General features: G+C 36.0%; 1 protein-coding gene across 1 annotated transcript in view; it reads left to right on the plus strand.

Moving 5' to 3' along the window:
• Positions 1 to 15,520, plus strand: part of GOLM2 (golgi membrane protein 2) — a 110,151-nt gene that overhangs the window by 87,590 nt on the left and 7,041 nt on the right. Inside the window, exon 6 of the mRNA XM_037054427.1 lies at positions 12,078 to 12,245. Coding sequence (XP_036910322.1) covers positions 12,078 to 12,245 — 168 coding nt within the window. The remainder of the gene's footprint in view (positions 1 to 12,077; positions 12,246 to 15,520) is intronic.

Genomic DNA, 15,520 nt, shown 5'->3' on the forward strand with positions numbered 1-15,520 from the left:
AACAACCACAGCAAGAAATTGAAAACTTATTTGAATAAATAATGAAGGAAAACTTACCCAATCTGGCAAAGGAGATAGACTTCCAGGGAGTCCAGGAAGGTCAGTCCCGAAGAAGTTGGACTCAAGGAAGCACACACCAAGGCACATCATATTTACATTACTCAAGATTAAAGATGAGGAAAGAATCTTAAAAGCAGCAAGAGAAAAGGAGACAGTTACCTACAAAGGAGTTCCCATAGGACTATCAGCTGATTTCTCAAAAACTTTGCAGGCAAGAAGGGGCTGGAAAGAAGTATTTGAAGTCATGAAAGGCAAGGACCTACATCTGAGATTACTCTATCCAGCAAAGCTATCATTTAGAATGGAAGGGCAGATAAAGTGCTTCCCAGATAAGGTCAAGTTAAAGGAGTTCCTCATCACCAAGCCCTTATTATATGAAATGTTATAAGGGATTTACCTAAGAAAAAGGAAGAAAAACAAAACTATGAACAGTAAAATGACAACAAACTCACAACTATCAACAACCTAATCTAAAACAAAAACAAGAGCAACTTAAGCAAACCACTAGAACGGGAACAGAATCACACAAATGGAGGCCACAAGGAGGGTTATCAGCGGGGAGGGGATGAGGGAGAATGGAGGAACAGGTATAAGGAATAAGAGGCATAAATGGTAGGTATAAAATAGACTGGGGGAGGCTAAGAATATTATGGGAAATTGAGAAACCAAAGAACTTATATGTATGATCCATGGACATGAACTAAGGTGGGGGAATGCTGGTGGGAGGGTGGGTACAGGGCAGAGGGGAATAAAGGGAAGAAAAAATAGAACAACTGTAATAGCATGATCAATAAAATATATTTTTTTAAAAGAGTATTCTTTAAAAAAAGAATCCCAAAACAGTTATCATACTCAATGATAAACTATCAAAAGTTTTTCCCTGAAATCCAGATGACTAGGATAATCACCACCATCACTTCTATTTTTTTTACTGTAAGTTCTAGTGAGTGAAATAAAGTGCAAGAAAAGGAAATAAACAGTGTAGATATTGGAAAGGAAAAAATAAAACTGAAAATTGATATTATTTGCAGACATGATTTTGTATATAGACAATTTAAAATAATCAACAAACAAGTGTATTTAGCAAAGTTATTAGGTATGAGGTTAATATAAAAATTAGTTGTATTTTATATGTCACCAACCAAATATAAATTTAAATTTTAAAATAGAAAGTATATTTATAATATAAAATACATCAGTTCCTTGAAAAAATCATACAAAATAGCTACAAGAACCTCCATAAACTGCATAATATAGACAGAAATTAGATACATGTATAAATTCATGTTCATAGATTAGAAGGCTTGGTATTTTATAGGTGTTAATTCTTGTCAGATTGATCTAGAATATTGTTTTTTAAATTATATTTTATTGATTATGCTATCACAGCTGTCTGGATTTTTCCTCCTTTGACCCCTCCACCCAACTCACCCACTCCCTTAGGCAATCCCCACACCATTATTCATATCCATGGCTCATTCGTAGATTCTTTGGCTACTCCATTTCCTATAGTGTATTTGGTATCCCCATGGCTACTCTGTAACTACCTATTTGTACTTCTTAATCCCCTCACTTCAACCATTCCCTCTTACCCCCCTGCCATCTGGCAAACATCAAAATACTCTCTGTTTCCATCATTGTCTCTGTTCTCCTTGTTTGCTTAGTTTGTTTTTGAGAGTCAGTTGTTCATAGATGCATATTTGTTGCCATTTAATCATAGTTTTGATCTTCTTTTTCTTAAATAAATCCCTTTAACACTTCATATAATAATGATTTGGTGATGATGAACTCCTTTAGTTTTTTCTCATCTGGGAAGCTCTTTATCTGCCCTTTGATTCTAAATGATAGTTTTGCTGGGTAGAGTAATGCTGGCTGCACATCCCTGCTTTTCATGACTATGAATATTTCTTGCCAGTCCCTTCTAGCCTGCACTGTTCTTTTGAGAAATCAGCTGACAGACAGTCTTATGGGAATTCCCCTGTAGATAACTGCTTTTCTCTTGCTGATTTTAAGATTCTCTCTTTATCTTTATAACCTTTGGCCTTTTAATTATGGTATGTCTTAGAGTGGGCCTCTTAGCATCCATCTTGTTTGGGACTTTCTGTGCTTCCTGGACTTGCATGTCTATTTCATTCACCAAATTAGGCAACTTTTCTTTCATTATTTTTTCAAATAGATATTCGATTTCTTGCTCTTTTCTCTTCTCCTTCTGGCACCCATAAGATGTGAACATTGGATTGCTTGAAGTTGTCCCAGAAGCTGCTTACACCGAGTCTCCTCATTTTTTAAATTTTGTTTTCTTCTTGTTCTGATTGGTTGCTTTTTGCTCCCTTATGTTCCAAATCATTGATTTGATTATTGCCTTCATCCATTCTACTGTTGTTTCCCTGTAAATTGTTTTTTATTTAATTTGTGTAACCTTTGTTTGTGACTGGATCTTTTTTATGCTGTTAAGGTCCTCACTAAGTTTCATGAGCATCCTTTTAACCAGTGTTTTGAACTCTGCATCTGATACATTATCTCCATTTTCTTTACCTCTTTTTCTGGAGTTTTGATCTATTTTTCCATTTGGGCCATGTTTCTTTGTTTCTGTGTTTTGGCAGCCTCCCTGTGTTTGTTTTTATGTACTGGGTAGAGCTGCATTGACTCTGTGTCTTGGTAGCGTGGTCTAATGTACTAGGTATCCTGTAGGTTCCATTGGCATAGACTCCCCTATCACTGAAGCTGGGTACTTGAGGTGTGCTCTTCATGGGGGCTGAATATACCCTCCACTTGTAGCTGAACCTTGATTGCTGTTAGAAGGTCAGTGGGAGGGATTTACCTAGGGCAGTTAGCTGCAAGAACTGGATGTGACCACTGACCACCAACCTCTGCCCTCCATGGCAGATCAGCTATTCTGGAGCAGAGTGGTGGTGCTCTGATGTGGTCTGTAGTTACCCACAGGGTATGCAGGCTCTAAGGTTTCTTGGGTGGTCCAGTTCAAGGTCAGCCCCCACCTGTGTTTTTTCTGGGGCTGGAAAACACCCTGCATTAGCTATAAAGCAATCTGAAATGGCTGCTACCTGTGCTGGGTTTGGAGGTTCCCAGAAGAAGCCAAACTGTGAATCAAGGCTAGTTACTCTACTGCTGGGCCTGTAGGCTCTTAGCAAGAGGTGATGGAGCTTGGGGCTCACTGAGGCTGGCTGTTGCTTGGTTGAGAGAACTTAGGAAGGTTTGAAGCATGAGCCAAGACCAGTCATTCAAACAGAAAAGCAGGTTGGGTGGACCCATAAGTTGGGTGAGGCAGAGTCTCTGGGGATCACCAGGGTGGGGCAAACAGTGTTGGCCAGGTTGATGGAGTCTCAGATATGGCACCAGTCCTGCCAGCTCTGTGGCTCTATGTGGGAAGAGTCCAGAAAAGGGACAACTGCCTGGAGGAAGAAGCCTGCCCCTAGCTCTTGCCTTGATGCCAGACACTTCACTTTGTCTCTGTATGCCACTGGTGATTTTCAAGCTGCTACCTTGATGCTGGAGGTCAGAGGAGTGAGTCTGATTAAGTCTGTGTGTGTGTTCTTGATGAGGAACTGCTTGGGACTCCAGAAGTTTCCTCCACGGACTATATCCCTGCTGGTTTTTGCAGCCAGAAGTTTTGGAGACTTATACCTTCCTGGCACTGGAACCCTGGGCTGTGGGTACTAGTGTAGGGCTGGCACTCCTCACTCCCAGTCTAGATGCATGTAGTTTCTTTAATTCCGTAGTTGTCAGACTTCTATTAAACTCCATTTCTGACAGTTCTGAGTGATGGTGGTTCTGTATTTTAGTTGTAAGTTTGATGTGGTTTTGTGAGGAGGCGAGCCATGTTTACCTATGCTGCCATCTTGGAAGACTCCTGATACAGAATTTCAATGCTTATCCCATTATATTTCCAGCAGCATTTTTCGGGGGGTGGGATTTTGAGGAACTGACCCTAAAATTTGTGTGGAAATGCAAAGAACTAAGAATAACCAAGACAGTCTATAAGAAGAGCAAAACTTAGCAACTTACACTGCTAGATATCAAGGCTTTTAAAATTCTTATTGAAAAACTAACTAAGACAATGTGATATTGGCACAAAAATAGACAGATGGACCAATGGGACTGAATATAGAATTCAGAAACTGGTGATGCATTTATGTACACTTGGTTTATGAAAAAGTTAGTAGTGCAGTTCAATGGGGGAAATCATAGTCTTTTCAATAAATAGCATGGGGTCAGTTGAATAGCAAAATGGAAAAATATTAACCTTACTCCCCTGCCTTACACAATATACATAATTAAATTCAAGATAGATTTCAGATTTAAAATTGAAAGCAAATAGAACTTCTAGAAGAAAACAATATCTTCATGATATGAATTAAGCAAATATTTCTTAAACTAGATATCAGATCCCCTCCCTGCCTAAAAAAGCTAACCATAAGTTTAAAAAAAAGGTAAATTGGATTTTATGAAGAACTTCTGTTAATTAAAAGGTTAATTAGGACCTAATATGTACCTACAAATACTTAATGAGAATGGAGAAATCATGGTATATACTGTGTATACAATGGAATTGTATGTAGAAGTTAAAATAAATGAACAAGGCCACATTTATGAACATGGATAAATCTCAAAAACGTAATGTGGAATAAAGCAAGTTGTAGAATAGGTACAAGATGATGCTGTGTTGGGAGTATCAAGACCACCTTTAGGCTTGATAGGATCTAAAAGATAGGATTCAGTAGAAGGGCTCATAGGATCCAAAAGAGCTGTTGTACTCACAGTTACAGTTAAGTACAGTGAAAAGACACATTAAAATCAGGAAATGGAAAAGACTTATGGGGCAGGTTCCAGGAGAAACCAGACAATAGCTTTCAAAGTTCCCTCCAGTGGAGTTGCATGGAGATGTGCTTAATATTCCCTGTAAAGATGTGTGACAACACATGTGAAAGTGTTGCCAACCAGGGAAGCTCATTTGATCCTTGGTGTCCATGGCTTTTATTGGGAGTCAGTCATGCAGTGTCCCCATGTAGTCACTCAATGCTCAGATGACTGAGCTCAGCTAACCAGTCTCTAGCCTTCCCCTTGTCCACCTAGCAAAAACAAATCTTCACCATAAATCACTTTGCTAAGATAAATTTATCTAGTCAAACTGGTATACCGTGGCCCAAAACCTCAGTCTTACAAAGTCACCTATCATGTAGAAGGACTCAAGTTATCTGCCAGGATCCAGTCCAGGACCAATTTTGAAGACATGCATTTCTTTGGAATTTGCAGGGTTTGAGCAACCCAGGCATGTTGAATTAACTCTTTCCTGCACAGATGCTGTAAGTTCAAAAGCCTGTCAATCACTACTATTTATTAATGAAAACATAAACCTTCATGGAGATGCTTAACAACCAATTTAAGATAGAAGTTATTTTCGGGATTGGAGGAGAATGCTAAGGAGACATACCCAGGGAACTTTAATTGTATCTGTAATGTTTTATTTATTTGAATAAATAGTATGGCAAAGAAAATTCTGAACAATGTGGCCAAAAAGTTAAAATTTGAAAGAGCTCTGGATAATAGGAACACAGATGTTATATTCTCCATACTTCTTTATATACCTGAAAATATTTAATAATAAAAATAGAAACATTTGTTAAACTTTTATAAAATGTAAGTCATAGCGCTACATTAAAAGGAAAAATTTTTGTGAAATATTTGAAGAAATGGTTTGTTCCATTCTTCAATGTGTTAGAATATTGTCTTCAGGAGACATTTTTCTTGATATGGATTCAGAAAGGCAATAAATCAAGCTCAGCATACATGGATTTGTTAATTACATTACCACCTTATTTATTCTGAATATTAAAGAATATTTAACACTGCAGTTGAAGTGGAATGTCTGAATATTTAATGAACTTAGATTAATGTAGTTGCCATAAATATGTGATGCATACCTGGTATTCTCCAAAAATTAGCAAATTACTTTCCATCTCAGGCCCTTTATCCTATGCTAGTGCTGCAGCTAGTCCAGTAAATTTGGTGTAAAATAAAAGGGAGAGGGGAGAGACAAAGGCACAATTCAATTGTTTCAAGGTACCTTGAAACAATTGAATTGTGTGTTTTTCTTCCCTTCTTTTTTCCTCTGATAGAATTAGTCTTAAGGGGAAAAATGACACAAAGGCAATTTGTGTATTATATCAAAAAGCAGAAAGAGAAATTGAACCTCTTTGCACTGGGAATGGGGATGATCAAATTGTCCAGATGGTGTGAGCTGTAATATCTAGCTACCATGCTTCTTTCACTTACTATGTTTCTCTTTATTTCTGTAAGTCCAGTAAATTAACTGATTCCTTCCTGTGCCTATTACAAGGAGGTCCCAAACCCTGAAATGCAAAATAAGTATGGTATTTTGGCCCCAAAATATTCCTGATAATGAAATCAAAGTAAACAGTTCAAACTCCAGTCAGTAGCCTTCCCTATATATTGTTTTGTGAGGAAAGTGCAATAACATTTCTGTCACAATTTGTACACCCTCCTCCCCTCTCAGCACTTATGAGTCTATCTCATGTCTCAACAGATTAAGTTTTCATATGTAATGGACCCTCAGGGGTACCTGAAATAGTCGAAACTGTAGGTGTTAAATTGAACAATGCAGGAGTCTGTTGAATGTGTTCATTGCCAAATGAATGGTACAAAGTAGATACTATCAGTACATGAAGACTACAAAAGGGGGTTGCCGCCTTGGAGTAAAATTTCCTTTTTTCTCTCTCTCTAGAGTTAGTATAACCAAGTCAGATTGATTCTTGTTTGTAATAGTGGCAATATATTAAAAGAATGACATGAAAAGTATAATCCTTTTTTCAATAGGATAGTTGAGAAATTGAAACCCATTAATGAACCTTGAGCTAATGTAGAAAAAAAATAATTTATAGTCCTGGCTGGTGTAGCTCAGTGGATTGAGAGTGGGCTGTGAACCAAAGGGTCGCTAGTTCAATTCCCAGTCGGGGCAGATGCCTGTGGTATGGGCTAGGTGCCCAGTGGGGGCCACTTGAGAGCCAACCACATTGTTGTTTCTCTTCCTCTCTCTCCCCCTCCCTTCCCCTCTCTCTAAAAATAAATAAATAAAGCCTTTAAAATCATTTATCTCGCTTTGGCTTATAGTACAGAATTACAATATACCATTTAGTTATCTTGACTCAAATGCCTTTTTGTGATTGAGGATATTCTAGGTATTTGCCATTGTCCTTTCTACTGGTCTTTGAAGCTTACAGTCTGATATTTAATATGTTTTAAAGAATATGTGTCATTCTATATGAGGTTCTATTATGTTGTTTAAAATATATGAACAGTCTTATGATTTGTTTTTCCAACTTGATACTGCCTGAAGACTGAATAGCTAGTGTATATGTTGCTTCTTTGTGTTTTCACATTTCAACTGCTGAGATAAAGCTATCCTGTTGTTGATAGTCTCTAAGTTAATCATTTCAACCAGCCATCAGGGTGCAAATAATATTCAAGTACCGAATTGAATCTTGCTACAATATAAGAAAATCTGGCTATCCAAACTGAATATGATTACTGTATTACTTCCCTAGTTGGGCACAGCTTTAACACTGTGATTAATAAGAGACAGAACTGAATTTAGAATCTTTAAATAGGTAAAATTCTTCAGAGACAAAGTCTGATATTAAATTTCTGTTGAAACAAGTCACAGATTTGTACCATCATGTAGTAACTTTACTTCCTTTTTCCTTTCTGAAATACAGTTTTTCCCCAGGATCATTTCTTTGACTTATAGCTGTTTTTTTTACTTATTTCCTTGGAGAAATTATGTTCTCATTGTGTAACCTATTATCATTATATTTATGAGTCTTAAATCTACACATCTAACCTTCACTTTATACCTAGTCTAGTTCTATATATGTATTTATCATTTTCATGTGGATATCTTACTGTAACTCTAAGCTCAGTATACCTAAGACAACATTTGCTTTCCCATACATTCCCAATTACTCCATTTTGGGTCAGGCACCATTATTTTTAGTTTCTAGGCTAGGATTATAGGAACATTCTTTGACTCTTTCTACACCATTGTGTCATGTATTCATTTAGTTTGTTATTTGTCAATGTATTTGACAAATAAATACATGTACCTAACAAATTTTCTGATATCTTCCTAGTTTAAGTCCTATAGCTTTGTACCTGACTAGACCCTGGAGATGCTGTGGAACATAAGGCAAATTAGGTTCCTGATCTCAGTTTAAATCAAATCATTACAACTGCTCAAAATTGTGTGAAGTTCAAAATTCCTCTATCAAATAGAAACCAAGTCTCCACCTTCAGATATCTCTTTCTAAAGTATTGTGTTATAGCACACATAGCATCACTGTCTACTTACTTGTTTACATGTTTGTCTCCCTTACTACTCTGAATTACTGGAGATGGATATTGTAAGTGTATTTTTGTATCAGAGTGCATAACACATTTTCTGTCACATCAGTGAATCTTTGTTGGATAGATGAATGAAAAGCATAGTAGATACTGGGTTGGCTGAAAAGTCCTTTTTTTTCCCATAAAATAAAGACAGGTACTTTGGCCAAGATATAGGCGTAGGTGGAAATACTGTGCCTCCTCGCACAACTAAGTTTAAAGACAACAAAGTTTTAGTAACAAAAACGCAACCAAAACACAGGAAATTGAACTGTATAGAAGTCCAACAACAACGAACCCTTCAGCCAGACCAGTAATAGGGGCGGAGTCAGCAGCTGGCAAGCAGGGTTGCGCAGGAAAAAGTGGCCAGACTGACCCAGGCACAGGTGGTTGGCAGATCCCAGGTGTGAGGTGGCAACAGATGGACCCAGTGGGGGCCGTCAAAATTCACCAAGTTTGATAAGTGTTTTAAATGCATGCTGATATGACAGCTGTCACAATACAGTCTAACAAAATTGTAAAGTTAAAGACAACTACATGCTACTAGAGCATTCTTACAGAAAAAAAAGTTTTTTGTCCAACCCAATACTTGTATATATTTCATTATTCCTTCTAACTGTAATCTTGCCTAGTAGATATAGGAGGCCTTTTTATTTGTCTATTTATTTATTTATTCATTTATTTATTAAATATTGATTTTAGAGAGAAAAAAAGGAGGAAGGATGAGGCGGGGCATAGAGAGAAACATTGATTTGTTCCACTTATTTACGCATTCATTGGTTGCGTCTCGTATGTGTCCTAACTGGAGATCAAACCTGCCATTCTTTTTTTAAAATATTTTATTTATTATTTTTAGAGAGAGGGGATGGGAAGGAGAAAGAATGGGAGAGAAACATCAATGTGTGGTTGCCTCTCATGTGTCCCCTACTGGGGAACTGGCCTGCAACCCAGGCATGTGCCCTGACTGGTAATCGAACCTGCAACCTTAAACCTGCCATTCTTTATGTTCTTCTTTACACTTTGTAATATAAATAGTCAAATTAATCTCTTTCCTGTTTACTAAATACTCCATTTTCATTCTTATTTTTCAAATGTTTCTTACCTTCTCTGTCATGGCCCCATATATATGCCTCTTTTTTGAAATATCTTCTAGCTCTAATCTACACTAATTTCTCCATTGTGTGACTTCTTTTTTGCAAATACTGTCTGACAGTAATATAATTTGCATTTTCTTATATTGATCAGCATTGTGCATTTTTATTTATACTGTCAAATCCATTTGCTGTTTAATGTGAAGTTTGATGTCCACAACTTAACTGACAATGTTGTGTGGTTGGCACTTTTTCTCCCTCATTGTAAGGGTTAGCTCTTTCTACAAAAATGAAAATTCTGTATATAAGATAGCACAAATGACTATTTTACAAAGGATAGTTGTATGGTCATCCATTCTTACTACTGAGTTTTTGACTGTTGCTGAGTATCACTGTAATTGTAGTATTAAAATTTTATAACTAAATTCAGGGGAGTCAGATCATCAAATACTTAACAAAAGAAACTTTATATATTGTTCTGTTGGAATATTATAATAGGCACAGATGGACCATCTCTTTGGTTAATATACCATGTCTGATAATATTAACTGTATTTTGCAGTAACTTTTTTCATAACTGATAAAAATTGAGAATGTTTTCTTGGAGGAAATAGTGTACTTTGAGCAACTCTGTTGTTAACTACAATAATATGTTTGTATATTTAAAACAGTGGTTTCACATTGCATAAAGATAATTTAACTGCTCCAGGCATTTTGCCCGTAGTCAATTTACATATTAAGAAAAAGAAAATACAGATTTCTGTAAATCTCTCTTTTATTTTCTTACATTGGCATGATTTACTTTATCATTAAGGGAAGAGATAATAATAAAAACCACCAATTTTTTTTGTTTTGTGTTACTGTCATTAGGTAGGGTGTCCTCACAAATAGCTTACCTATTCTTTTTTTTTAAGATGTTATTTATTTATTTTTAGAGAAGTGAAGGGAGGAAGAAAGAGAAGGAGAGAAACATCAATGTGTGGTTGGTTGCTTCTTGAGCACCCCCTAACAGGGACCTGGCCGCAACCCAGGCATATGCCCCTCACTGGAATCGAACCTCTGATCCTTTGGTTCATGGTCTGCGCTCAATCCACTGAGCCACACCATTCAGGGCTGTTTACCTATTCTTGTTACTGTTTTTCCTTTTCACTCTTGTATATTCATTTATTTTTTCTTTTTATCAAGTTTTCTATTTATTTATTTATTACATATACTCAATCTTATTGCACAATATAGATTTGAGATGACCTTGTTTTTTTTCTCTTTTTACTGACCACACCACCCAGCTTTAAGAGTTTTTTGTGTAAATATTTTTTAATTATTTTCCTGATTAACTCATCATTCAGCAACTAGAAATATATTGGCCTGATGATGTGGTGAGGCATCTGTGGAATTAACTAATACCTCCATATTTTTTTCATTTGTACTTTGCTTTCCAAGCAAAGGAAGTTATTTTTTTCCCTGAATGTCTCATTGCAAAAAATTTTACAATATAATTCCAAAAATTTTAGTACTATTAAAAAAGATTTTTATAATTTTTAAAAAATCTTAAATTCTTACACCATGAGGAATTTAATGTCATATTTTAGGGATTGAGATAAAATTTGCTTTATGTTACTTAAATTTAATGTCAAAGTAGAGTTAAACATGTGTTTGTGAGTCAGATCGTAGTTTGCCTAACTTATTTTTAATACCTGGTTGTTGAGTAGCGTTATAGAGTAGATGTTACATCTGTAGCTCTTCTTGATTTCTAGTTGTTATTAATGTGTATAATAGGACAGCTTCATGTACATCAACTTTCTTAAGTATCCTCTACCACTGACTTTTAAATATCTGGTTTAGGGACTGGGAAAGAAGAAATCAGAATTACTTGAGTTGTTTTTTCAAAAAATATACCATTAAGGATTCTGATAGTTTACTCTCTGCCATTACTCCTCGGAAACCAATTCATGGTTATAGTGAATCACTGGTACTGAAGAAACTTAAGGTAGTCCTCAGTTGTATTAGGTGTGTAAGTTTTTCTTAGTATCATGAAAGAAACTAGCCTGCATAGTATTTATTTGGTGTTTTATTTTAAAAGTTATCAGAATTACTCATGGAAAGTGGTATATCATAAAGCAATAAATGACTACAAATTTCAAGTATATATAATATCTAGTAATAAAGTATTCTTCCCCATAAAGTGTTAAATTAGACAAATACTTGCATCAGAAAAGTTGTTGATTAGGAAAGCAATGCTGAATACGGTGCCCTTTAATAAAACATTAATACCTTTAAGTAGCAAGTACTAAAATTAACACAAAAGAGAAGTTCTTAAATAAAAGTTATTTTCTGTCTTCATTCTTATTTCCTTTTTTTCTTGAATAACCTTCACAAAATGTATCTTTTATTATAAGCATTTGTCCTGAAAATGGCCAGGTTTCACTTGTTTACTTTCTGATCTGCCTTCAGTACAGATTCCTTCTTTTTCTTCTCTCTTTACTCTGGAATTAATCCTGTACCTACTTCACAGGCCGATTCTTTGATGAGAATGAATCCCCTGTTGATCCGCAGCATGGCTCTAAACTGGCGGATTATAATGGGGATGATGGTAACGTAGGTGAGTATGAGGCAGACAAGCAGGCTGAGCTGGCTTACAATGAGGAAGAAGATGGTGATGGTGGAGAGGAAGACGTCCAAGGTGAGCTTGGGCCTGGTCTCCATGCTGTAGCCATAAAATCCACCATTCCAATTTGGTTGAATTTGTGTAGAATTTTCCCGCTTATTAGCACCAGTATGGTCTTAATGCACATAGGTTTGGTGCAGTTTTTCAGTTTTGTTTTGAAAACCATTTTACAGTAGTGGCATTAGTAGATTTGTAGATAAATTATTTTAAATTTTTATTTTTAGTTATATGTGTTATTGATATAGTTTGAAACTCAGAATCTTGAGAAATTTTAGAATTAAATTGTTTTAAATGGTTCTTGACTTGCATAAGGTAAATTTATTCCCAGAAAATAATTCTTTTCCAATGTCTCATCTGAAAGCATTTCAATTATTCTAGATACAAATATTCACCAGACAGCCTTTTTGTTATCAGGGAAGCCACAAAAGGAATAGTCAGGAGATGAGATTATTTCACTGTGGATTCAGCATAGAAAGAGCTGGTTTTGAAATTTTTTCTGAGGCTTAAAATTTATATTTAACAATCAGTTTCTGAAGATTTGTCTGTTTTATGTTTAATACACAGATTCAACATATTTTCCTTGTTAACTGTGTTACTTCTGAGCTTTTAACCTAGAATCTACTTGTGTGCATGCAGCCCTACCCATCCATGCATATCAGAGTCTGTTGCTTTATTGCAAGTTTTAGGACTGTTTTCTGCCTACTTACATCATGTAGTACTAATGGAGGGTTTTTTTCTATAAAATTTGATTTTAAAGTTAATACATATATTTTAGATTTTATATTATGCGTGAAATATTTTTAATGTAACCTGTTTTGATTTACTCTTCAGCTCTTTTTAAGGTAATTAAATTTTATTTAGGTTCATGACAAGAATTGTTTTTATAAAACTCAGAAAAAAACATAGTTGTCCTAGAATACTACATATTTAATAGAAAAAGGGAAACCAAAGACTCTGACTTCCACCTAGGCATTGCTTTGATAGCCCATTCTAGTTTTAGGAGAATGGTCATTGGGAACAGGAAGAGATTAATAAATGTTAGGAGTTATTTAAGGATACATTAAATGAAAACTTCTCAACACTTTTTGGTACTTTTGAATAAATTATACTCTCCTTTTCTATACTCTCATTTATCTTCATAAATCACACCATTTTTTTCTTACTGCTTTTGTGACTTGTTTGGATTACATTTACTTGCAGTTATTTGTAATGTTGCTTTAAGGCCTTTTTTTTAAAAGATTTTATTTATTTATCTTTAGAGGGGAAGGGAAGGAGAGAGGGAGAGAAATATCTCAATGTATGGTTGCCTCCCGTGTGTCCCCTGCTGGGAACTGGCCCGCAACTCAGGCACGTGCCCTGACTGGGAATCGAACCGTGCTACTCTGGTTCGCAGGCCTGCGCTCAATCCAAGGCCTTTTCTTACATTTATATCATATCACCAGTTAGAATTTAAGCTCTCAGAGTGCAGGAACTTTTATTTATTTTGCTTATTGTTAGGTTTGTATCCTTTTCTGCCTTTATATTCCTCCCCATTACCCATAGGGCCCTCAGTAAATGTTGTTAAGTGATATTTTCTCCCTTTCTCATTGAATTTTTATTCTTGTAACTGTGACTAGGGTAGTAACCCTTTAACTTCTGATCTCATAAGCTTGCTTTGTCTATGCTTTAAACATTTCTAGTTTTCTTTCAGAAGGGCTTCTATCATCTCAGATAATTTTGAGGTTTCCTTTAGTTAATTTCAACAATAATTTAAAATCATTTTATATTTTGGCTATATTAAAGGTGATGACCTTTATTACAGAACTTTAGTTTAGTATTTTTATGGCTTTTATCCATAGCAGATACACTTATTTTCAGTGCCTTCTCTCCTTTTGGGACCCTTCTCCCTCGCCTGCCCTCAGTTCTCACTGCCACTTTCCACTGTAGGCCCTCAGTACCCTCATGCTGCCCTGCTTTTACTTTCATAAGAAAATTAATCTATTGATTCAGGAAATATAAGGAAATGACCTAGGATGATATCCTTAGTGAAGTAGGGAAGAAATCGGTAAATTTTTGGTTTCTTCATTTGCAAGTGAATCTTACTTGAGCTGGAGCTTGCCATTTAACATTTTATCTCATTTTGGGGTTCACTAAATGATAGCAGCATAGGGGAGAGCAGCTACCAAGGGGACTCCCTTATCATAGAGAACAGAAAAATGCAAACACATCAGCTCCAGCAACTAAAGAGGGATAAATTTGGGTGAAATGACTAAAAAGAAATACTGAAGACCCAAATAATTTTAAACATGTTTTCATGTTTCAAAATGTTTCATGTTTAATTTTTTTTTAATTGTTGTTCAAGTACAGTTGTCTCCATTTTCACCCCACAACACCCCCCACCCCACCCATCTCTGCCTTCCACCTTCAAACCTACCCCCCTTTGGCTTTGTCCATGTGTCCTTTATACATGTTCCTTGATGGCCCTGCCCTATTATCCCTCTCCCCCCTCCTCTATGGTAAAATTTTTAGGTATAGTATTAACTGTTCAGAAAGTAGGGAGGGGAAATTATGGTTATTCCCTAGTTAAGTTCGACTATTTGGGATTTAAAGCATTTCTTCATAGCTTCAGTGTAAAAATAATGGTTCAGTTTGCACTTGTAGCAAAAGCAGGCAGTAGAGTGGAAAAATACATTAGCCTGACAATTGGGAGATCAACTGTGTATTGCTTTTCAAGTCACTTAAACTCTCTGGGCCAAAATTTCTTCATCTGTAATGTGAGAGTATTGAACTAGTGTTCTCAGTGCTAAAATGCTGTGGTTATTACATGCACAGTGGCATCATTATATGTAACACAAGTATTAAGGGAAAATGTATTTCAGATTTCAGCATGCCTGAAAAACACCTTCCCTCAAACCCAGGAAAGAAAATAGAAACTACTCCAGCCACTGAGATTCTGCAACCAGACTTATCTGCTCTCTGGTATTAGTTTTTTCCTCAGGGTGTTGTGTACCTAAGATTAGAGATTCCAGCTGTAGGACTAGGACTCTGGCTTCAGCTAAAGACAATTTGGCTTTGGTCTCCAAAACTCTGGATTATGAAATGGGGGTTTGGGCAGCCTCTCTGCCATTGGAAGCTAAAAGATTCCAGCTTTAACTCTGATACCTGTTGATGATTTGGTTCGGCACTATCTACAGTGTTTTCTTGTAGAATTAAGTGCAGCCTAATGTTCCTGTGTTTACAATCCTGCTTTATTTTGGTTTGAAGTTCCTGGTTTCCTGAAACATCCTAAAATAAATATATTTACATTGGTA

This window comes from Sturnira hondurensis, unplaced genomic scaffold, assembly GCF_014824575.4.
Source record: "Sturnira hondurensis isolate 20B ecotype Veracruz unplaced genomic scaffold, ASM1482457v3 Scaffold0008196, whole genome shotgun sequence".
Lineage (NCBI taxonomy): Eukaryota > Metazoa > Chordata > Mammalia > Chiroptera > Phyllostomidae > Sturnira > Sturnira hondurensis.